The 24,630-nt window shown below is 52.0% G+C and overlaps 1 protein-coding gene across 3 annotated transcripts in view; it reads right to left on the bottom strand.

Annotated features, from left to right (window-relative positions):
• Positions 1-13,763, bottom strand: part of UNC93A (unc-93 homolog A) — a 32,965-nt gene extending 19,202 nt beyond the window's left edge. Inside the window, exons 1-3 of one of the 3 annotated variants that reach the window (XM_032338481.1) lie at positions 13,652-13,763; positions 13,261-13,412; positions 12,172-12,525 (exon numbers count right to left, since the gene is read on the bottom strand). In XM_032338481.1, coding sequence (XP_032194372.1) covers positions 12,172-12,306 — 135 coding nt within the window. In that variant the 5' untranslated portion in view covers positions 12,307-12,525; positions 13,261-13,412; positions 13,652-13,763. Of the gene's footprint in view, positions 1-224; positions 459-12,171; positions 12,526-13,260; positions 13,413-13,651 lie in introns of those variants that run through there. The other 2 variants (XM_032338480.1, XM_032338482.1) reach the window with 2 other exon arrangements.
• Positions 13,764-24,630: the final 10,867 nt, after the last annotated feature.

Raw genomic sequence — 24,630 nt, 5'->3', positions numbered from 1 at the left:
ACCCACACCCCCGTCCAAGGGTCGAGCTCACACTCCCCGCCCTGCGGCCCGGCCGGGGTGGGGGAGGGGGCCGTGCTCGCCTGCACACGGGAACGGCCGCCGGAGAGGGTGTGGGAGCGAGGGGTGAAGGAGAAATGCTCGGTTCCCGTCCTCCGTGGCCGTGGGGCTTCTTGGAGGCCAAGAGACAGACGCTCGCTCGCAAGTGTGCTCACAAGTGTCCTTACCTGTAGGCTCTGCAGGCCGCCGTAGGCTGTGAAGAGAAGCAGAAACCCAAACGACACCACGAGGACATTCCTCAGGCTTCTCTCCATCGGGCCGATTCACGGTGTCAACCATCCGTGGGCACGCACACGCGTCGTCCCTGAAAGCCGCCGGCCGGGCGCGGGGACGCCGTCTGTACCCAGAAGTCCTGCTCCCTCTCTCTGTCCTCTGCGCGAGGCGTGCAGGTCAGCGAGGTCCTGGTGAGTCAATGGACTTAGTTACCGCAGAGGCCGGGGAGCGCCGCGGGGGGTGTTGGTCACGCGTCATCTCTGCGGTAACCACTTCCTAGCAGGGCGGGAGATTAGGACGTTCACTGCCCGTGCGCGCCTGCAGTCCCCCCTCTTAATTTCTCGATCGAGTCCTTACAGTAACAGAATGACTGTCGTGTGTGTGTGTGTGTGTGTGTGTGTGTGTGTGTGTGAGCCGGTACCTTCCGCATTAAAGAAATCATCCGCGGTGCAGAATATGGATGTGTTTCTGTCGTAAAGAACAAAGTATGAATGCGGGCTTCGAGATACACGGCTCGGTTCTGAGAAAGACTTAAGGTGACCGTGAGACCCGAGGGCCCCAGTCCGGCTGTGTCAGACTCTACATGATTTTACCGCACTGCCAGAGTTAAAGGAACAAGAGCACAACACCTCCTGAGCATAGAGCCTTACAGTGTGCGAAGGACCTTACATGCGTCCTTTTATGTTGTCCCAAGGGCAAGCTGTGGCGGCTGTCACTGGGACTCCCAGACGTGACCAGGCGGGGAGCTGAGCTTCTGAACAGGTCACAGATTTGGGGTTTTGGAAGAGAGGCGTGCTGTCCAGGAGAACTTCCTGCACTGTCCAGGGCAGCCACAGGCTTCATGGGGCCACTGAGCCCTTGAAACGTGGCTAGTGCAACTGAGGGGCTGAACTCATGGCTGCACTTAATTTTAATTAATTTAAATTTAAATAGCGACCTGTCGCCGTGTCTGCCGTACTGGGCAGCCCCCAGCTGATTTCAAACAACGTAACCCGTATCTCGCAGCTAAGAAGCAAAATCATTTTTCATCCAATTGTCCATTCAGCTGTTAGTTCATTCAGTTGTTCATGAACTTGATGTTTGTAGACTGACTCCAAAGTGCTGTGAAATCAGCCATTTTTATTTAGTTTGGGTCGGTAAGAAAAGCCTTACGGTATCGGCTGACCTGACACAGGTAGGTGACTGGCAACACCGTGCACGCGAGCGTGCCGTTCCATTCGGAGAGCATGACGGGACCCTAGCAGCGCCATTTACTCTTGTGAAAATAACACTTGTAGGAAAAGAAGGGTTCCACGCAGACAAGACGTGGATTGCCACGCTCGACACAGACGTGCAGGGAGCCTCATCCAGTAAAAGACGCTAACGCGGAAACAGACGGGACCTGTGGGTCCAGATCCCAGCCCTGTCACTTCTCTGCCCGAGTCTCGCGGGGATCACTCCGCTTCCCAAACCCACTTTCCTCTTGGAAAAGGAGAGTCGCAAACGGTCAGGAAGCTGATAACTGTGAGAGCCCCGGAGTGGCCGCAGCGCGTCGTCATCACCCGGAAGCGTTAATGGGCTAGGATGACATTTTCGCTTCCAGAGAAAATACCACTCGGGACAGTTTTTAAAGAAATCTAATACCTAGCACAACACGCACTTTTCCACACCAGTCTTACTGACTAATGCACGCTGGCTTGTGTCTTGTTTTCAGCAACGGTCTCGCTCACTCAGTTCTGGCCTGTCACTCCTCCCAGTGACTTGCACTGATCTTCGCAGACGCAGCGAGGTTGCTTCCGTTGCCTACTGCTCAAACACGCCAGAACCACCTTCTGGGACTTGCTCACAGACTCCGGGGAGCAGCTCGGGGAGCTACCGTTCTAGCTCCGTGCTTACGCCGTGAAGCTTCTCTGTCCTCCTGTCTTTGCGAGCCACGTCCGTCCCTGTCCCTCTAGCTGTCCTGCTGGCGTCAGGAGTTCGCGTGGGAATTCCTGCTTCCATCCTGTCTGCTCCCACTTTCCCTCCCACGTCTTCCCTTTTATCCCTCAGCGTAGTGACTTTCTAAATGAACCGTATCTTACAGTCTGCCCTCGCTCTCTAGCAGAACAAAACACTCCCCCGCCCAGTTTTAATGGGAAATCATTCCCATACATCCCCGTGTAAGTTTGAGGTGTGCAGGATGGTGGTCTGATCTACCGCCATTGTAAAATAATTAGCACAGTAGGCTTGGCTACCCACCACCTTCTCATATACATACAGTAAAAAGGAAAGAAAGGGAAGAGAAAAAAAAATTTCTTGTGATGAATTGTAAGGATTTAAAAACTTCCCTGTATTTCCCAGACATGCACACAGCAGCGTCAGCGGTACCGGTCACGCTCTACCTCCTGTCTCTAGGAATCACTAATCTTGAAACCACAAGTTTGTGCCTTTTGAGCACCTTCCTCCATTTTCCCATCACCCTCTGTCTCTGGTAACCGTAAGTCCCCGTTTTTTCCCTATGAGTTTGGTTTTTAAGTTTTTAAATTTATTTTTTAAGATTCTGCATGTACGAGAGATCATACAGTCTGTGTCTTCCTGTGTCTTATTTCACTAACCATAATGCCTTCGGAGTCCACCGTGTTGTCACAAGTTCCGTGTTTTTTACAGCTGAAACATGTTCCCTTGTATCTCCCTGCACGGATTACCTGCCCATTCATTCATTAACGGCCACTTAGGTAGTTCCCACGTCTTGGCTGTTGTAAGGAATGCTGCTGTGAGTTGGTGTTTTCGTTTTCTTTGGATACGCACCCAGAAGTGAGGTTGCCAGATCATACTGTAGTTCTATTTTTAACTTTTTGAGGAACCTGCATGCAGTGTTTCACAGCGGCGGCACCGATTTACATTCCTACCAACAGTGCATGGGGATCCTTTTCTTGACATACTTGCCAGCTTTCGCTATCTCTTGTCTTTTTCGATGGTGACCATTCTAACAGGTGTAAGGTGATATCTCATGATGATTCGAGATATTGTTCATTTTTTTCGTGTACCTGTTGGCTTTTGGTGTATCTTCTTTGGAGAAATGGCTATTCAGGTCCTTTGCAGATTTTAAAATTCTTTTTTGTTTTTGCTTTGTTTGTTTTTGCTATTGATTTGTATGCCTTCTTTGTATATATTGGATATTAATCCCTTATCAGATTATGGTTTGCAAATATTTTTCCCCTTCTATAGGTTCTCTTTTCAGTTTGTTGATGTCTTTTTTTTTTTCCTGTACAGAGCTTTTTAGTTTGATGTAGTCCTGCTCATTTACTTTTGATTTTGTTGCTTGTGCTATAGGCGTCACACCCAGACATCACCGCCAAGACTCATGTCAAGCAGCTTTATTACCGTGTTTTCTTCTAGGAGTTTCATGGTGGCAGGTCTTATATTTAAGTCTTTAATCGATTTTGAGTTCATTTTTGTGTGTAGAATATATATGGGCCCAGTTTCATTCTTTTACATGTGAATATCCAAGTATACTAGCACTGTATATTAAAAAGACTGTCTTCTCTCCATTGAGTACTCTTGGCTCCCTTATCAAACACTAATTAACTTTATAATGCTTGGGTTTATTTCTGGACTCTCACTTCTGTTCCATTGGTTTATTCTGGATTTTATGCTGGTACCATACTCTTTTGATGACTACTGTTTTACGGTATAGCATGAAATGAGGAAGTGTGATGCTTTTTGCTTCATTCTTAGGATTTCTTTGGCTTTTGGGCGTCTTTGTGGTTCCATATACATTTTAAGAGATTTTTTTCCCTATTTCTGTAAAAAATGCCTTTGGAATCTTGACAGGGATTGCCTTAAATCTATACACAGCTTATAGTAGTACTGACATTTATACAATATTAGTTCTTCCAATCAATGAACATGGGACACTTTTCCATTTCCAATTGTGTCTTCTTTGATGTCTTTCATCAATGTCTTGTAGTTTTCAGAGTACAGATCTTTCACCTCCTTAAACTTATTCCTAAACATTTTATTGTTTTTCATGGTATTGTAAGTGGGATCGATTTCAATTATTTCCTTCTCTGAGAACTTGTTGGTGTATAGAAATGCCACTTATTTTCATATATTGATCTTGTATCCTGAAACTTCACTGAATTCATTGATCAGACCTAATGATTTCTTGGTTGAACCTTTAGGATTTTCTGGATATAAGATAATGCCATTTGAAAATAGAGAAAATTTTACTTCTTCCTTTTTAATTCTGACCTTTTATTTCTTTTTCTTGCCTGATTGCTTTGGCTAGGACTTCTAGTACATTGCTGAATGGAAGCAGTGAGGTGTGCACCATTCTCTTCTTCCTGGTCATGGAGGAAAATTTTCAACCTTTCACCACTGAGCATGATATTAGTTATGGGCTCATCATATATGGCCTTTATTATGTTGAGATGTGTATTTTCTATGCCTAATTTGTTAAGAGCTTTGATTGAGAATAAATGTTGAATTTTGTCAGATGCTTCTTCTGCTTCTATTGAAATGATTATAATTCTTTTCTTTCATTCTATTAATGTGATGTATCATAATGATTCATTTATATATGTCAAACTCTCCATCCTCATATTCCAAATGGTAAATCCTATTTGTTCATGGTGAATGGTCCTTTTAATGTGCGGCTGAATTTGGTTTGTTAGTATTTTGTGGAAAATTTTTGCATTGATCGATTCATCAGGGATATTGTCCTGTAGTTTTTCATTTGTTTGTTTATTTGTTCATTTGGTAGTGTTCTTTTTTGAATTTGGTATCAAGATAATGCTGACCTCATAAAATGGGTTTGAGGATGGCCCCCGTCCTTGACTTTTTGGAAGAGCTTGGGAAGAATTTGTATTAATTCTTCTTTGAATTTTGGTAAAATTCACTGATAAAGCCATCTGGTCTTGGGCTTTTCTGTATGGGGAGATTTTTTTTCTATTATTGAGCCAGTCCCCTTACTAGAATTTGTCTGTTCATACTTTTTAATTTCTTCCATATTCAGTCTTAGTAATTTATAGATTTCTAAAAAGTTTTCCATTTTTATTAGGATTTCCAGTTTGTGGACATATAGTTGCTTTTCACAGCCCCTTATGACCCTTTGAATTTCTGTAGTATCCATTGTAATGTCTCCTTTTCCATTTATAATTTAGTTGATCTGCATCCTTTTTCTTTTTAATTTGGTTAGATAAATTTTATCATTTCAGAGAACCAAGTCTTACTTTGGTTAATCTTTTTTACTGTTTTTTCTATTCTCTTTTTCATTTATTTCTGCTCTAATCTTTATTATTTCCTTTCTTCTAACTTAGTGTTCAGTTTGTGCCTTAAAGCATAAGATTTGGTTACTTATTTGGGATCTTTCTTGCTTCTTAATATAGGCATTTATTGCAATGAACTTCCCTCTTAGAATTGTTTTTCCCACACCCCACAAGTTCTGATATGCTGTTTCCAATTTTGTTTGTCTCAAAAAACTTTTGTTTTTCCTTTAATTTCTTCTTTGATCCATTGATTGTATAATTTTCATGTGTTCATAAATTTCCCAGTTTTCCTTTTGTTATTGATTTCTGGGTTCATAACATTGTAGTCAGAGAAGATATTTGATATAATTTCAACTCTTTAGAATTTGCCAAGAGTTCTTTTATGGTCTAACTTATCATTTATCCTAGAAAATGATCCATGGGCACCTGAGAAGAATGTATTCTGTTGTTGGATAGAATGCTCTGCACCTGTCTATTAGGACCATTTGGTCTATAATGTTGTTCAAATCCATTGTTCCCATCTTGATTCTCTGCATGATCTCTCCATTGTTGAGAATAGTGTATTGAAGTCCCCCACTATTATTGTATTCCTGTTGATTTCTTCTTTTAGCTCTGTTAGTTTTTGCTCTATGTATTTAGGCACTCTAATGTTGAGTGCAGAAATTATTACAATTGTTATATCTTTTTTTTAATGTACTGGCCCTTTTATCACCATTTAATAATCTTCTTTGTCTCTCTCTCTTTTTTTTTTTTTTTTACCATTTTTAGTTTAAAGTCTGTTTTGTCCAGTGTAGGTGTAGCCACCCCTCTTTTTGTTGTTGTTGTCGTTTGCTTAAAACATGATTTTCCATCCCTTCACTCTCTATGTGTGTCTTTAAAGCTAAAGTGAATCTCTTCTAGATGATATATTGTTAGATCTTCTGTTGTTTTTTTTAATCCACCCAGCCATTCTATGTCTTTTAATTGAAGAATTTAATCCCTTCATGTTTAAAGTAATTACTGATAAGTAAGAATTTACTATTGCCATTTTTTTTGTTGTTGTTTTCTGGTTGTTTTATAGATTGGTGGTTCTTTCTTATCCTGCTGTCTTTTTCATGTATTTTCATGTCTTTTGGCATCAGTCTGCTTTGGCTTCTTTATCATGTTCTTTTGTACAGTTACTATAGGATTTACCCCTGTGGTCATCATAAGCTGACATAAAATATTTTAAATTGGAAACATCTTATTTTAAACTGAAAATAACTCAACTCCAGTAAAATTCATAAACTTTACACTTTTACTTCTCCTCCCCTTCACATTTGAGCTTATTGCTATTGTAATTTACACTTTTATATTGTATAATTAATAAAAGACTATTGTAGTTATAGTTATTTTTAATACTTCCTTTTTATTACTTTTAAACTATAGTTGCAAGTGAATTATGCACACTATTACCATATTGCAGAATCTAACCATGGCTATATAGTTACCATTGCCAGTGAGGTCTGATCGTTGTTAATTGATGTTAATACGCATTCCTTTCCTTCACTCAGAGAATCCCTTTAACATTTCTTGTAAGGCAGGTCTAGTGGTAATGAACTCCTCTTGCTTTTGTTTGTTTACTGAAGTTTTTATTCCTCCTTCGTTTCTAAAGGATGGCTTCACTGGGTGTAGAATTCTTGGTTGACAGTTATTTCAATATTTTGTGTATGTCATTCCATTTTCTCCTGGCCAGAAAAGTTTCTGTTGAGAAATTCATTTCTAGTCTCATGGGATTTCCTTTGTATGTTATTTATATCTTTTCTTTTGCTGCTCTTAAATTTACTATTATTATTATCTTTGATTGTTGATAATTTAGTTACAGTGTGTCTCAGTATAGCCCTAATTAGGTTCAACATATTTGCGGTCCTTTGGACCTCATGGATCTGGATGTCCTTTTCTCTGCCTAGGTGTGGGAAGTTCTCAGACAGTATTACTTTAAATATGCTTTCTGTTCCTTGGTCTTTCTCTTGTCCTTTTTTAACTTCCATAATGTGAATATTGTTTCTTTCCATTGTGTTTTGTGATTCCCGTAGTCTTCCTTCACTCTTTCATTCTTTTTTCTTTTTGCTCCTCTGACTGAATAATTTCTAACATCCTGTCTTCCAGGTTACTGATTCTTTATTCTCCATGGTTGATTCTACTTTTAAAACATGCTACTGAATTCATCAGTTCAGTTATTGCATTTCTGTGACTCCTGGATTTCATTTGTTCGCTTGTTTTGATGGTTGCTATTCCTTGCTGAACTTGTTTTGTTCATGCATTGTTTTCACAATTTTGTTTAGTTGTCTGTTTTTTTTTTAAATTTTTTTAAAAGATTTTATTTTTTTGAGAGACAGAGAGAGAGAGCATGTGAGGGGAGAAGGTCAGAGGGAGAAGCAGACTCCCTGTGGAGCTGGAAGCCCAATTCGGGATTCAATCTGGGACTCTGGGATAATGACCTGAGAGGCTTAACCAACCAAGCCACCCAGGTGCCCCGTTGTCTGTTTTCGTATATACCACTCAACTTCCTGAAGAGGATTGTTCTCAGTTCTCTCTCTGACAGTGCATAGATCTTCATTTCTTCAGGGTCAGTTACTGGAGCTTTATTAGTTGCCTTTGGTAGTGTCATATGTACCTGGTTCTTTGTGACCCTTTGTTCACTTCATTGGTATCTGTGCGTCTCCTCTTACATGTTACAGTTTGGCTTTGGCATGACAGCTCTTCACCAGTCACCTCCGTTTGGGTTTCTGTGTGTGTCTGATGGTCATGTCCTTGGGCAGATGGGCCCTGATATTATGGTTTATTTTTGGCAAGGCATCTTTTCTAGCACTGTGGATGGGAATTGGGATTGTGCCATTGGCTGAGAACAGTTGATTAGGACTGCTGGTTTGGTTCCCTCCCCAGATGAGGATGTAGGATGGGCTCCACAGCTGGAGCCATTGGCTGGATTTGCTGGTCAGGTTTCCTAGATGGTCAGGACTGGGTACTACATTCAGTACTACATAGGACTATGAATTAGTTTCCCTGCCTTGGCACATTACCAGAGCCTGTATAGCTCATGGTTTGGGGGCCTGAAATAAGCCGAAGTCCCTGGTCAGGGGAGGCCCCTGCTTTTGCTCTGCAGAGGGGGAAGTCAGTCTGGGCTCTCTGTTCAGGTGCCCCTGTATGTAGCACTACTGCATGGGCTATGCAGCTTCCCATGTGCTTCGATTAGGTTGTTTACAGGCTGAGGGCTATGTTCAGTGATGATCTGGGCTGTGAGTTAGATGGACAGGGATGGCCAGGAACAGCAGGGGAAGCGGCTCTAAAGCTGGTAAAGTTCTTTTTTTCTTGTCTTAACTCAGGCCAACCCACAGCCCAGTTCCCTGGAAGAACAGGGCCACTAGCTTTTCTCTGCAAACTGTCAAAACTGTCAGCTGTGCCTGCCCTTCTCTCCACTCTAGCACTGCTGGGTCACACAGCTGCCAGGAGCTGTCACCAAGCCCTCTGGCCAGCTGGGCTAGAAGACACTCTGCACCCCAGGTGAGGCTATGTCTCAGCCCCTGTGCCTGGAAAGGAGGGGAAAAGCTCCTCTCAATTTCCCAAGCAAGCTCTGCAGCTGGGAGGGGCCGGGAGCGCCCCTGGGACTTGGGCATGTGTTCATCTCCCTGCTTGTGTGAAGCAGAAGAAGCGTCCCTGCTTGGTACTGGCATTGCTCTGGGTGGCATCGGCTCAGCCCCCCTGGCTCTTGGCTGGAACATGCCAGGCCGCACAGCTTCCGGGATTCGCTGCCAGCCCTTCTGCTCAAACGGGGCTGGAAGCGCTCTCCACAGGGCTGTGGCTCAGCACCTTGCCTGGGCGCGGGCAAGCTGGGCTCTAGGGCCGGCAGAACTCCTTGTCTGAGGAGCCAAGTCAGGCAGGTCTGTGGCCCACTAAGTTCCCCAGTCAGATTGGACCCCGGGCCTGGTTTTGCTGGTGAACAAAACCTCTTGTGGGGATTACTACTTGAGCGCTGCAGATATGAACTTGGTCTGCCGAGGTCCCAGGGCTGCTGTGGCAAGCCCCTCCCCCACTTCTCCCTCACAGTCACGGTCCCAGTGGTCAAGCCCTGCACTTTTCCCCCATAATCCCCACCATGTGAAAGCAGATTCAGGTATCCCACAAAAGGACCCACAATGCTGGGGAGCCTCGTTGTTACCCCAGGTTCCCTTTTCCCAGTGGATGAACCAGAGGCTCGGGGAGACCTCTCGGCATGGGGCTTTGTTGACCTGGGGGAGGGGCAGTGTGGTGCCCTGTGGCCGTGTGGCCATGTGGCCGTGTGGTGGCTTCCCTTCCCCGGCACACGCAATCCGTCCTGGTCTCTGAGGTGGGGCTGGTGCTTCAGCCTCACGCCGGTGTTCTAGAATCCTCTCAGGGTATTCTTTCTCTACCAGGTATTGGCTGTGGTTCTTGCGAGAGGGAGCCAAGTCAGGGACAACCTCTGTTGCCACCCTAGTGATGGGACTCTCCCAAACTGTGTCTTAGGAGATGTCCCCTGGGACCGTGCCTGAGCTGCTCCTGTGACGAGGACAAGCTGATTCAGCTGATGCCACGATACTTCCCTCATAATCAGACGGCCCCGGCCTCCGCTAATTTATACATTCCTGCAGCTACATGGTTGGGACGGGGACGAGAGTGAGGGATTCCAGAAACCCAAGAGCTGTTCTGACCGGTCAGCCATGTCAGCATTATTAGCAGCCCATAACGGGTGCTGTGGACCCTGTGCTGGAGAGCGCCTCGGATGGCTGAAGACTTAGGTGTAAACAGCTCAAAACACCAATAATCACTTCATTCCCTACAATTCACACGCACACTTCTTCACCGGGAGGAACAAAATGGTTTGTGGATCTTCTTGGTCCCTCATGATCCCTTACTGGGTATTCAGTGAAAGTCCCCGTCTGGCACCCGGCTGAGAACGAAGGTTCTAGAAACTCTCGGGGTTGAGGGCGGTGGATTTTACCAGCCACTCGATGTCACCGCTTCGCCGACCCTGAGCTCCCTGACCCCTCAGGGGTGTGAGTCCTGCGGGACCTCATTTCCCGTCCGTGATCTCCTGCGGAGAAGCTCTCCGCTCCTGGAAGTCTCATCAGCGCTTTGCTCTTTTGAAGAAGTTACTTATATAAGCAAATTAACATCAATTTTCTTGACATTTAGACCTGATACGTTTGCACCGAACAAATTCATATTTGTCCTACTCATTAGTCATACTTTCTGCTGTCAAAGACGAGCAACGCACTGGTGAGAAAGGAGCCAACTATTGGAGCCAACTATCGCTTACGTGTGCAATTCTTACACTTCGGAAATAAATGTCTTTGGTGCTTTTTTTCTTTTTTAAAGTAAGACCAATTGATACCCTCCCCACTCTGGCCTCAGAAAACATTCGGTTCGTCTCCGAGCAAGTCTTCAAAGCCGCTGAAGGCAGGCTGGCCGGCTGGCCGGCGGGAGAGGGTGGGGGGTGTGAGGACCCAGCTGGCCGCAGCCTCCTGGGGGCGGGGGGGGGGGGTCCTTCCGGATCCTGTCCTCCCCACAGAGAAGGCCTGTTCAGCTCCTTCCCATCCTTATCCAAGAGACCAGAGTCTTCCCACCCCCGGGTCCCTCGTGTGTGTCCAGCTGGGCCACCGGCGGCGCCCGCCCACAGCCCACATCCTCAGCAGGGCTTTAGGACTCCCGCCCTCCCGCCCCCAGCCACAGCCTCAGCAAAGGCCACACCCCCTCATTTTGTCCCAGAGACACAGAGCCGGGCAGGCTTCGCTGAGCCCTTGGGTGCCCGTCGTGTGCCCAGCCTACGTGGCGACATGAAGGAGTCGGAGAGGGGACAGTCCTCACGCCATACGTGCATATATGGGGGCACGACAGAGGTTCCCTGTCTAACACACACGCGTGCTCACACACTCCTTTGCTTTTCCAAGTGCACAGTCCCTCGCCCTCCGGTGGCCTGCACAGCCCAGCCGCCTTCTGCTGCAGTCAGGCTACTTGTCCGGGCCTGCCCTGGGCCAGAGACGGCTCTGGGTGCTGAGGCCACTGCCCCAGTGGTCAGCAAGAGCCCCTGTTCCCACCGAGGTTTCCCACCACTGAAGGAGACAGGGAGTAAACCATGAAGCAGGTCAAGAAATCACACCAGTGCAGGTGGGGTACACACTGCCACATCACCCAAAGCCAGCAGGTGATGTGATAGACCGGACTGGAGGGTGAGGCCGTTGGCCGGCGCCCCACACCTCCACAATGGTGACAGAGCCCGCCACTCGGGCAGCGACCCAGCTCCCGGGTGCTCAGCCTGGCCAGTCTGCGCCCCACAGACAGGGAACGTTTCAGCCCCGCATCTTGTGAGCCCAGCAGACCAAAGCCCGTGTCCCTCTGCTTGAACAGGTCCCATGAGCCCTAGGAGCGGCTGAGAAACCGGGACCCGCCATGGGGACAGCCAAGCACCAAACGCATGCTTGCCCACGTTCCTCCGATGAGGGCAAAGTGGTGATGACACCGGAATGTTCTGGTTAGTTCTCAGTCCCTTATCCAGTCTACAGGGGCAGAGCAGCAGGGCTGTAAATGACCTTGGTGAACCTCCAAAGACAACTGTGGGCCTTTGATCCCACGACACACAGACGCCCATGAAGTCTGCGTGACATCCGCCCGGACCGAACAGCAGCGAGGGCTTTACCTGGTTCTGCGCCTCCTGAGTTCCCGTTCTTACCGTGGCACATGTCCTCCTAGGTCTCGGAGGACGCCGACACTTTCCTGCTTGGCTTTTGGTGGCGAGGAGAATGACTGAATTCTCAGAGCGTTGGGAAATCATTCACACAATGCCTCCTTCGCTTCGGCAAGTGGTACAACCTGTTTGCAGATGACCAGCCCCGGGCGGCTGCTCATCTGGGAGCTACTTGACTCTCTCTGCGAGAGGTTTGCCGGCGAGATGTGGAGAGGCGGCCGGGGAGAGAGCCTGGTGTGGCTGACAACATTTTAGAAACGCTGCTACTGAGGTCTTACTTTTTGCACCAAAACGGCAGAAGCTCATCTTAATTTAAAAAAAATAATAATAATCTTGTAGAATTTAAGAAACAAAACAGATCAACAAATCAAGAAAAAAGAAACAAATTTTAAAAGCACACTCTTAACTGAGAACACACCGGTCACTGTGGGGGAGGGGCGTGGGAGGGGCGGGAAGGAACGGGACTCGGGGCGCACACGGGGGGACGGGCCCTGGGTGGCCTGCAGAGGTGTTCGCTCGCTCTGTTGTAGACCAGAAACTGACAACACTGTGTGTCAATTATACTTAATAAAAACATGAAGAAGTGAAAAAAAACAAAAATCACGCACATACGGGCATATGTGAACACAAGTACACACTCACGTGCACACACGCACACACAGGGAGTCCACAGGCAGCCTGACAGCAAGCCCTTCCCTGGACGACAGAAGTGTGGAAGTCAGGGCATCTGTCCTCTGTTCGATGCACCTGTATTCTAGTCCCCTGGTTTTAGAAAAAGCATTTAATTCTATAAACAGTAATGGTTTTTAAAGGAAAATGGATTTATCTAAAGAACCTTGTTAGGAAGAACTCTGAGCCTTAAACTAAACTCCTCATTATTTTTAGGCCCTGAGTTAACCATTAACCTGTTGCCCTCTTTCTTCTCTTGAACGTTCCCCGGCCCCCCTGAGCCCAGAGCCAGGGGTTTGCGAAGTGAATGCAAACAGGCCCCCAGTGTCTGCCTCCTGCGCCCGGCTTCCCGCGCCCCCGGGGGAGCCTCACGCTCTCTCCCGCCCCGGCCCGCGGCCACCCCGCAGGCGGTCCTTTGCAATGGGGTTAGTGTTCCTGGAAGCAGCGCCACTGGGGTCGCTTAGCCTGGGGCTGGATCCACGCGAGCTCAGCAGCTCCCTGTGGCCCGGCCTGTCTGTGCTGAGCTGGAAAGAAGCGAGACGTGCGGTTGGGCCCCCGGAAGCAGCCCGGAGGCCAGCGGTGCAGGGGTCTCCCCACGTTCTGCTCCCGTTCCCGGAGTCCTGCTCCACACGGGCGGCAGAGACACATGCCCCCTCCCCCAGCCCGAGGCCCAGGCGGGGGCTGGCCCTCAGCGGCGGCCGGCAGGACTGGACGGTGTTCTCTGCCCCCGAGGGCTCGCCACTCCCCGGCTGGGACCACGTACCGCTGGTGCTGTTCAGTCCAGAAGGACCTCCCGGCCCTTTGTGCTGGGGACAGGCCGCGGACCTCGGGCTGTCATGGGGTGGAGAAGTGCGCTTTGGCTCCTGGGTCCGGGGGAGGGAAATCAGGCTGATGATGTGTTTTGAGAACTGGGAGGGATTGTGACTCACAGGTGAGTAAGGTTCTGTGCTGACAGCTCTCGCCTGTGGGGCAGCTTGGCCCTTGTGGGCCTGGGTTCGGCCATGGGGGCCACGCACCCACATTCCCAAGGCAGGAAGCCCAGCGGCTGGAAGCCAAGAACCTCCGCACCGAGCTGCCTCCAGGTGTCCTTAGCCCGGGAGTGGGCCCCAGTCCGCATGTTCTTGCGACCCTATCACACTCATGGGTGACCCTGTGGCACCTGTGCTGAGGCAGATGCGGCTGGCCAGCTGTCCCCATCATGCTGAGCAGCGGAGCCAGGAGCTGTCTGAGCCCCTGGAACCAGCTGGGGTCGTCCCCTGACCAGCCGACAGCTGAGGCTGCTCTGGTGTGGACGCCGCGCTGTGGGACGCCTGTCCGAAGCCGACTCAGATGTGCCCACGGACAGCCCTACCGCAGCCAGCAGGGCACAGCCTGTCTCCCGGCCTGTCTGCTGCCTGACGGGGACCCCGCTCCCCAGCATGCTTTCCTTTGGGTCCCAAGGAAAGACTGGACGGAATCGAATGGCTCCTTCCCAGGACATGGAGGGCTGGCGTCTGGCTGTGATCATCACCCGAAGGTGAACGGTTTGCTCCCGGGACCATGGTTAAGCCTTCTCTCTGAGCTAGGATGCCGATCTCCTCAGAACGGAGTATCAGGAGGTGTGCCGGGGCCGGAGGGCTCCGCCATGAGGGGCAGCAGCCCGGCTTCGGCTCCCCACAGACGCGGAGGTGGACGAGCCTCATGAGGCCACGCCGGAGGCCGCGCACCGCACGCGGCAGACAACAGGCCCACCCACGGGGCCAGGACCGCCCCTGCTCCCGCATGCCCCTCCAACAGGGGACCCTGGGCCTTCCCACGCATCCCCCCTCACCACAGACCATGCTGGGAAAATGCACACTTTCTGGAGTGTTAGCTGCCCGGCCTGGCTTGACCATTGACGTGTCCCCGTCCACCCCACCTCTGTCCCTAATGCGCCTGCCTCTGTGTTCCCTAGTGTTGAGGGAGCACGTGTTGGAGGCCGGCTCTGCTGCCGCATCTCCCATTGCCTCGTCCTCAGAATGAAGTCCTTTGCCTTGTATTGTCCTACACGGGCACTCACTCCAGCTCCCGGTCAGGGACACGCACCGCCTTCTGATCTAGCTGTGCGCACGCGGCTCTGGTGGCTGGGATGGGTCGCTAAGCAGCCTCCTGGGGCTCCACTGGGGATGTTCTCCAGGGCAGTGACGAGCTTCAGTAGAAGTTTCTGGAGAGTGGCTGGGTTTGCTAGGGACAGCACGCAGGCCCGGAGCTCACTGGTGCCCTGAACTGGGCCGTCGCAGCTAAGTCTGTGTTGCCTTCTGTCATTGCCACAGTGAGGTCAAGGTGAGGGCCCTTTGATGGGCCTGGATGAGACCAGTTACTTGACTCAGCCACTGCTCTACTCTGTCTGGCAGTTCCAAAGCAGAAGCAGAAGTCCGAAGCAGAAGTCCGAAGCAGAAGTCTTGGGACAGAAAGAGGCAGATGGGGCCGGGCTTGGGCAGCTTTCCACTGCTGGTCTGATGCACCCATGGGTGTGGCAGGGTGTTTAGGGAGTCCTCTCCTGGCGTGAGCCCATCCCTGTGGCTGGGACCGAGCCCCACCCCCCGGGGAGAGCACGCAGGGTCCCAGGGCTCAGGACAGACCCCCCTGGCTTCCCCTGCGAATGGGCTTCAGGAGAACTAATTACGGCCTCTCCGTTGAGACCGGCGGGACGTCTTCCCTGCTGGCAGGTGTCTCTTTGGTCACCCGAGGGTCTCCGTGGGAGGATCAGCTCATCACAGAAGTTCTCTCCTCCCTCGTCACGCGGCCACCGGCGGTCCTGAGTCCGGAGTCACGTTTCAGGGCTGCCGTACGTTTCCAAGCAGTACTAATGCGACATAAACTTATTGGCAAAATAACCTTGCCTCAGACAAAATTATAATGGGCCCCCAAGTCCCGTTTTTCTTCTAAGGTTTGAATCCTCAGTGCCGGGTGCGTGGCCCGTCCCATTGGGACTATGTGCTCACGCCGTACCAACCCGGACGCTCCCCGTTCTCTAGAGAATCAGACAGAAAGACGCTTCAACCCCAAAGAAGGCCCCGCCGGCCCGGCTTCCGGAAGTTGTTCCCAGCGGCAGAGGACGCAGGGCAGTGTGGCCTCCTCGTCACTGTGTGCGAGCGGGTGGGACCGCCCCCCACCCTCCGACCACTTCTTCTTCAGGACGCGCGCCCCAGATGTCACCCCGTGCCGCACGGAGGGGGAGCCGGGGCAGGCCTGCCGGGTTAGGGCCACGGGCACTGGGCTGCTGAGGGACACGTGGAAGCAGCCCCGCCTGTCCCTGGCAGTTCCCCGAGCCACCGAGTTCCCACCCCACCCCCGACCAGGGCCCTGAGCTCAGAGGACAGGGCGCGAGGAGTGCTTTACTCAGTGGGGGCTCCGAAGCCGGGGTGCTGTTTCCTGCTGTGATCTGAGTGGGCGGCACGGGCGTCCCCAGCGCAGGAGGCCTGTCTGAGGCACCTTCATCGGGGCTCTTCCCGGGCAGGAGCCTCACGTCAGCCTCTGGCTGAGTCTGCCTGGAAGGCCCTGCTGCCTTCTCCCGTCACGGCCTCCCCCTCCCACAGTCACCTCCCTCACGGCCTCCTCCCGCCACGACCTGCCCGGCTTGATGACTCAGGTCTGGGGCACGGCCCCGCTGCTCCCCATGTGTGGGACCCACGGCTCGGCAGTACTCACGCTCATCACCGGGCATTGTTAGAGTATAATTTTCAGAAAGGTAAAATCATGACTCATGCAAGTTCAACAGACACACATCCCAGATTTTTTTCGCACCATTAAGCCGTGAGAGAAGCAGACGGTTGGCGCAGCTAGTCCGAGAGAGAGTCGGAAGAGCAGAGCACACCCGGCCGGCCCCTGGATTCTGTGGGTTTGGGGCACCAATTCTCTGCCCCGGAGGAAATGTGGGTGTAAATTTTGACCCCCCAAAAACTTTCCTAATAGCCTGCTGTTGACCAGAAGCCTTGCCAATCACATGAGCCGTCGATTCACACATTTCATACAAAATAGGATACTTTTTCTTACAGCAAAGTTAGAAGAAAACATTAAGAAAATCATAAAAAAGAGGAACTATATTTACAGCACTGTACTGTATTGAAAAAACAGCGGATTCGTGCAGGACTTGTGTTGTTCAAGGGTCAGCCGTGTGTGTGTGTGTGTGTGTGTCCAGCACAAATACACGTACAGAAACAGAATCAAGAATGTTGAAGTACTTTTTCTAGTAGGTGCAAAATTGGTTAAAATATCTAATAGGAAAGTAGCGCCTGGGGTTACTCCTTATACATGTTGAACAGAATTCGTTTTGCGTTACCGCGGACAAAATAACTCGTGAGCAGTCCGTCTCCTGTCTCAGCGAGGGAGCTTACTGTCCCTGTGGAGCCGTACGGTCGGGCGCAGGCAGGAGAAAACCAACCACGGAGCAGACTCCTCTAGAACCACCCGGAGGCTCGGGCCCAGGCCTGGGGTTCCGAGCAAAGGACACGGGATCGATGCTTTGTCTCGCCGCTAAGTCCAGGCAAGCTTTCCCACGGCGACTGGCAGGCCGGGCAGTGTACACATCTCACCTAAGGCCGTCCTCGTGGCGACGCTGTGAGCCGTTTCCCGGCCAGCCGACGAGGCAGCCCAGGTGCGGCGACCGTACGGGGTCTGCCCGGAGCCCCGCAGCTGGCCGGCGGCCCTTCCCCTCTGGAGAGCTCGACTGCTCCGAAGAGATTCACGGTCGGTGACTCATGGCTCGAGGGAAGCGGCGTTTGCACGGGGAGCGTGCTCTCTGGCCAGCGAAAACTGGATAACACCATGACTTTCCAAAATGAAAACCATTTCTGAAGGAATTAAAAATGGAAGCTGGAGAGGTCACTGTGTGGGGTTTTAGCCGGTAGACCGAGGCTCGTGGTCTGTGCTCCACCCCGAAGGCAGGTTTCCTGAGCATCTGACCACGCAGAAGCCCTTGTCGGCTCAAGGCTCGCCTCGCACGTGCTTTCCTTCCGGCCCAATGCTTTCTGGCGTCGGTTCTGCGAGGCCCAGCCCACGGAGGGCGCGGGCACCCCGGCTCCTGCGGTCTGCGGCAGAGCGCTCGGACGTGCCCTTAGCTTAAAGCCTCTCCTTTTCTGGCTCACGGCATCCCCCACATGGTTATGAGGTCCCCCCTGGGCTGTGGATAGCCTCAGTGTGAAGGCTCGAGCCGCCGACCGGCTTCTGATAACCGCCATTTCCCGGGAGCCCTGGCTCGGGCAAAGCCCCCTTGTCTGGTGTGACTTCCTTTGGACTTGATGAAAAAGAAGTTTTTACAAAAATTAAGTATTCTTTACAAATATGGAAAGTCACCCAGATGTTTCTCAGGTATCTGTGATCTAGGATAATCTTTGGTAGATAAAGGCTTCTTTGTGTTTTGTTGCTTTAATTAAAATAGGCGTGTCTTCCGTGTTATCAAAATCAAAACGCTGTGATGTACAACTTTTATTCTACCTGAGTTCACTGAAAGTCAAGCGAGCTCACGCTACGTCTTGTCAGGAAAGAAATTAAGATGACGGAGAGTATCGTCATGTTTCACAAAATTTTCATGAATAATCTAGATATAATCATTAAGAGCAAGTAAATTAAGTCGATGTAAGATAAAGGTTTATAAATACACTTTTCAAGAATAATTATGTTTTATGGTTTATCTACTTAAAGATGTTTCCCAAAATCTTTTTTGTAACTTGAAATCTTAAATTTTGAGTGAATTAAATGATATGGTTATTAAATACCTTGATCTTTTCCAAATAAGATAAAATACTGAAATGTAGATCATCTATTTTTGGCTTCTTATTGAAGAGGAATTGAAGATAATTGAGCCTTGTAAGCATTTTTGTGCCACGTTGAAATATTTACCACGAGGAAGAATATACTTGTGGAAATTGTGAGATGTACTTACAAATTTGCCCGTCCTCAGAATGCTGGTGTAACAGAGTCCACGAGTTTTTCTTGGCCTTTACTAAAATGAGGGCTTTTAAGGGTTAAAACTTCAAATCACTGCATGGATTTAAAATCCACCAGAAATAACACAGCTGAAAGGAAACCACTGTCTAAGGAAAGTGGACATGTTTATTGTGGGAAGACAGGTGTGAAGGACAGGTTGGTTTTGGCTGTTGTTAAGGAGAAAAGGGAGTCGTTTTGTCCTAAGGTAGAATGACTAGTTGTTCCAGAATGATGAGCGAAACCTGAATGGAGATAAAGACGTTGTAGAAAAGGAAATTTGTCCGTGGCCAGGCTGGCTGAGGTCAAAGACTTGGCTGTCAACGTACATTGGTACAAGATGAGAATTTGTTTTTCTCCTGTTAAAAGGGCAGTTTTGTTGGCCGATTGGCCTGTTCTTGATAAGAGGCCATGGTAAGTTTTTCTTTGCTTTCTCGGTAATCTGCGTGGAATGCAGGATTGTGTGTCTCAGCAGACTGTCCCGTTCTTGTCCTCGTGGAGCCTTCGACCGTGGGGGCTGACGGGTCCGCTCACCGAAGGAGTCGAGTCTGATGACCGTGCGGCCTCCTGTGTTTGCCTTCAGCAGAGCGTCTGTCCTGCAGATGATGAAGCGTTTTCAGTTCCTACTTTCGGGCTGGTTCTCTAGATCGTTAAGCATTATTTCCTACTGATCCGTGATCCTGTTTGACCAAATGTTCAAATTTTCTGGCATTTTGACAGTTTCCCCCAATTGAGCTCTAAACGGAGTCTCGCTGACCTCAGGCTAACGTGGAGGTCTCCCCGAAGGTCTGTGGCTGAGGAGGCGTCGAGCTAAGCTCACGTGGCCCATGCGCTGCGTGGGAAGCGTCCTCGCACAGGAGGTGACTGATGTGACCCATCTCAGGTCATGTGTGTGCAAAAGCTCGTTACCAGGGTAGGTGTCCAGGAATTGCCTGAACTTCACAGAACTTTGTCGATACCCTCCTTGTCCGCGTCTGACCCTAAATTGCTGACTGCCGCACGGAGGACATTCCCTGGTCAAACGAGCCGTCGTCGGGTCGGGTCTGTGACCGCAGCCCTTTGTTGTTTGCAGGAACTGCTTTGCTCTGATGCTCTGGTCCCTCGTCTTCACAAGGGCTCGTGGCGGCACCGACAGGAACATGTCTCGGATGACTTTCGGATTAGCCCACGGACCTGGAACAGGACTGACCTTGACCCCCTGCAGGGGCCACTCCAGGCCCGGCTCACCACCCTGGGGACAGCCGCACCAGGGTCCACCTGTGTCACTTAGAAGGGGCCCTAGAGAGGCCGGGAACTCACCGCAGCTGCAGGCCTCAACTTAAAACTGACCGGAGAGATCACGAAGCAGACGGCGTCTCCTGGTCGTGGCTCTGCCAAGGTCGCAGATCCCGACCTTCACCCCTCCCCCCCACCGTGTGAGGCCTTTATTCTGACTTTTGCCTTTTTGTGCTTTGATTTCTGTGTCCCCTGATGCAGGGACGACAACGCTCCCTAAGTCGGTCCCATCGCTGCGTGTCCGCCAGGGCGCGGCTCCCTTGCGACGCGGCCTCGGGTCACGGGTTGCTCTGGCGCACGTGTTGGCTGAGCCAGTCTGTTGCAGAGCGAGTCGGTCCTGCTGTCGCCGATCCGCGCCGCTACGAACGCACAGACGAGCCACTTGGCGAAACCGGGCTGACGCCCCTTCAGGCACGTCCTCCTGCTTACTTGACACCGGGTCTTGGCCTTTACTGTCCTCGGCCATGGCCGCGGCCTCGTGTGCACCGTGTCCTCACTCCCCGGTCTGCGGCGCGTGGTCCCGGCCGCCGGCAGGACAGCCCCGGGTCTCGTGCACGTGGAGAAGCGGAAACCAGCGGCAGCCCGGGCAGTGCGTCCCGGACCTGGCGTCCGCCGCCACGAGTCTTGCAGGGGACCGTGGGCCGCTCGCCGGGGATGTGCCCCCGAGTGGTGCCGACGCCAAAGTCGCAGCCTGCCCCTCGCGGGTGAAGGATGACACGGGGCAGGGGCTGCTCACGTATCGCACCAGGGAGGCCGCGAGGCTGAGCCCAGGAACCGAGACAAGATCTGGGCCTGAAACGCACAAGGCCGAGGTGTCCCAGCGAGGGCCGACCCCTCGGAATCAGCGGCCAGGCTGTGCGCCGGGCCAGGCGGACGTTCCCTTCCTTGGCCTTGGCTCTGTACGGCTCCTCCCCCGGCTCTCGCACTCGCGTTGTTGCCGCCCAGGGGAAAGCAGCGCTGCTCACATCAACTCCTGAAATGGCTCCCTGCCTCGGTTTACCTTGTGTCTTCCTCACGTCGCTCGCAAGCTCCCCACCTCTGGCAGATGCCTGGTGAATCGGGGAGGGGCCGGGCGACTGCCCCTCCTACACGTTTCCCAGTTACGGCACAGAATGAGCTCACGGTTCGCTCAGTCGCCCCTGCAGGGAGGAGGAAATAATTCTCCGGCGCTTCTGCGCGCTGAGCTGGACACCCTGTAGCCAGAGACACGTTTACAAGGAAAACAAACGTCAGCTTATTGACATGCGCGTCCGGGAGGCCCCCAGGGAAAGGGGCTCCTGGCAGCTTGACTTGTCTTCGGCTGAGGAGGAGGGCGGGTGGGGACAGCAGTGGCAGGTGGGGCCAGGAGCACCGTTGGCGCGGCAAGGCCGTGGCTTCTGCACTGACCAGATTCCCTCGTGGCTGAGTCACCCCTCCTCCCCACGCAGGAGGGAGACCCCCCCAGACGGAGGTGTCCTTTACGGATCCACTTGTCCCTATGAAAGGGAAACTTCTCTGTTTCAGAGCTTCGCCTGCGTCTGCTGGTTCTCAAAATAAACCTTGTGCCAAACAAGCATTTTCAGGGTGACATCGTCTGTCCCTCTCTGGGGAACCTCTGGTACCGATGTCCCCTGCAAGCTCCAGCTCTGAACTTGGGGTTCAGACTCACCGTCGGCACAGGAGGCCCACCAGCCCCATGCACCTGCTACAAAGAGGCTGAGGCCTGGGTGGTCCCACACACTCCGGGTCTGGCCATCCAGACACCCAGGCACTCTGCACCTTCACCTGTGTTCACCGCGAGCTCCTGTGAGCCCAGCTGGCGGCCCCGCAGCGGAGCTGCCCCAGGCCCCCGAAACCAAGCGTGCGTCAGGCTTTCTTGGATCTCCGCGAGACCGGAGTGATGGTGGTCCCAAACAGCAGGACCAAACCTGGAGGAGCTCCCCGGGCCGGCTTAAGAGACACAGGAGGGAGTTGAGTGGAGCTTTGAAAAGCATGTGTCCCTGAGAGGTGAGAGTGCCCGCGGCCACCTCTGAGGGGCTGTGAGGATGTGCTGGCCACCCCTTAGCATCTTCTGCGTAAGCACAAAGCCTTTATTCTGATAAACAAGTACGAGTCTGTACCCAGCCCGCTCCGTCCCCTACACACGTGTGAGAGGTCACGTCCGCCCGGCGTGAGGCAGGTGGCCAGGAGGCTGGTCTCCAGCCAGGAGGCTCGTCTGCTGGTGGTGGAACCTGGCTTCCTGCTTCTGAACATGGGACACACGGTAGCTTCCAAGGTGAGCTTGGGTTTGCGGAACACAAACTAGCAGGTGGCCAGCAAGGGCCGTGGCGGGAGCTGAAGAGACGGGCGCTGGGTTCACCCACAGCAAATGCTTCCTTGAGCTCACGACACCTTTGCTTTCGTGGACTTCTCTGAGAACGCACTTCATGCTGCTACTTCACAAAAAATGGTTCATTATCCAGTAATGTCTTGGAGGTGTTTCCTGTGGTCCTGTTTTCCCAGATTCAGCCAGGAGACTCGGGGGTCTCACCTCAGGCCAGGGTCTTGGGAGCTCTTTCAAACAGTCTCCTTTTTCTCCTTGGCTCTCCTGCCCCTTGTGGGCATACAGGTGGTGCTAAGTAAATGCTTCAGCCCCTGCTGTTTTGTAGAATGCCCGGCCTGAGCCCAGCTGTGCAAATATTTTCCGCAGACATGCTATAAATCTTGGACATGTTGTTAGGGTCACACCAAGGACAGAATCAAGAAGCGAAGGTTTTCTGATTCCTGGACGCCCACAGCCCAGCACGGTCGTGCACGTAGAGCAGAACGTTAGCAACGAAATCACGAGACCAGACAGTACAACACGTTCTGGGCATTGTGTCTGTGTATTATGCCCGAAAGATAGTTTTCGGGAAGGGTCTCAGCCTGGGGGGCACTAGTCACAACCCCATCTGGGTGTTCTGGAGCAAACGGCCCCCAGGCGCCCTGCGCGGCCCCACGCGGAGTAGGGATTTGTCAGCAGTGTCTCCTTCCTGAGAGTCAGAGGAAACTTAGCTTTTGAGAAAAAAGGTCTTATCTTCCCTGCAGCTGACAATATTCTTAAATTCCTCCGACCCCGATGTTCCCGGAGTCTATCCTTGTCCTCTGTGCCCTGATCCCAGAGGACTGAGCTCAGATCCAAATTGAAAGCAGCTGCCTTCTTGGGTGCCCGAGCCCGTGGTTCCGGGGAGTGTGGCGTGTGTCCAGCAGGGAGCAGGAGCCCCAGTGGGACCCTGAGCCTCACAGGGGCCACATGTCCCTGTCACTTGGTGCGGGAGTGCTGGCTGGCTCTGCCGGAGGGCAGGTGTCACCCCAGGGAAACTGACTGGTCTGGCAAGTCTGCACACTTCCGTGCCTTCCAGAAGCCAGGCCCACTCCCTGTGGCCATTCGGGACATATTAAACATGGGCCATGGGGCCACATTCCTACAGACTTCTCCGCGGCTCCTTCTGTAGCCGTCAGGGGCTGGAAAGGGCTCACCCCCACGGCCCTCAGCTGAGCCTGGTGAGATTCAGGGGGTCAGAGGGACCACCCCCCCCACAGCCCTCGGGCATAGTTGGGTTCCGAGCTGAAGACAGCTGAGAGGCAGACGCAGAACGAGTCTGTCCTCCCCTGACCAGGATGGGCAGGGAGATTTTGAATCGTAAGAAGAGTCTAGACCAGGTGCAAAGACCAGAACCAAGTCCTCCCCGCAGTGGGCCTGACAAGGAAGCCCGGCAGGAGTGTAACCCTGACTCAACCCTGGACAGGGCAGGGCTGCTTCACCACACAGGCTGTGCTGCTCCCCGCGTTGGCCAGGAAGGGTTGCATCACTGCTGCTTCCCTGGTGCCCAGAGGGCCAGCGGTGACGGGAAGACTGTCCTGGACCACAAGGACATCACCCCTGGGGAGGCAGGGGGAGGAAATGCAGACATAGGCACACACATGGACACACACATAGACACGTTGGTACATAGACACACACAGACACACACACACAGACACATTGATACGTAGACACACACGGACATTCACACACACACACACACACACACACACAATTTCTCCTTACAGACTTAGCATGCTTTCATCTGACCGCCTGGCCATCGTCACCTCTGTCCTGGGGGGGGACGCGCAGACCTCGTCCCGTCTTGCCTTGGCTGGTGCAGGACCCGCCTTCCCTGCCCCTCCCCCCAGGTGCCCCCCAGACATCCTGCTCCCTGCCCGAGTCTGCTGTTTCTGGGAGGCGCACGCGTCACTCTAGCCAGCCCCGTGCAGACACTCCGTCCCCGTCCTGGGAGCATTAATATCCTGGGGTGGGGGGTATCGACATCCTCAGGTCCGGCACCCCACCCAGCCTCACACGCGGCCCCGTCCCGTGGGCGTCCCTTCTCCCCGTGCCCGGCCCGCCCCAGCCAGCACTAGAGTCACCCGCAGCCCAGGTGACACGGTCCTGCTGGTGTGGGGACACAGCCCGGACACCAGCCCCTCGCGACTCCTGCAGAGCACCCCCCCACCCCCGAAACCTTCCCGGGGCGGCTGTCACCT

Source organism: Mustela erminea, chromosome 4, assembly GCF_009829155.1.
Source record: "Mustela erminea isolate mMusErm1 chromosome 4, mMusErm1.Pri, whole genome shotgun sequence".
In the NCBI taxonomy this organism is placed as follows: Eukaryota; Metazoa; Chordata; class Mammalia; order Carnivora; family Mustelidae; genus Mustela; species Mustela erminea.
Note: the sequence above shows the minus strand (reverse complement) of the source record. Positions and strands in the feature narration are given on the sequence as shown.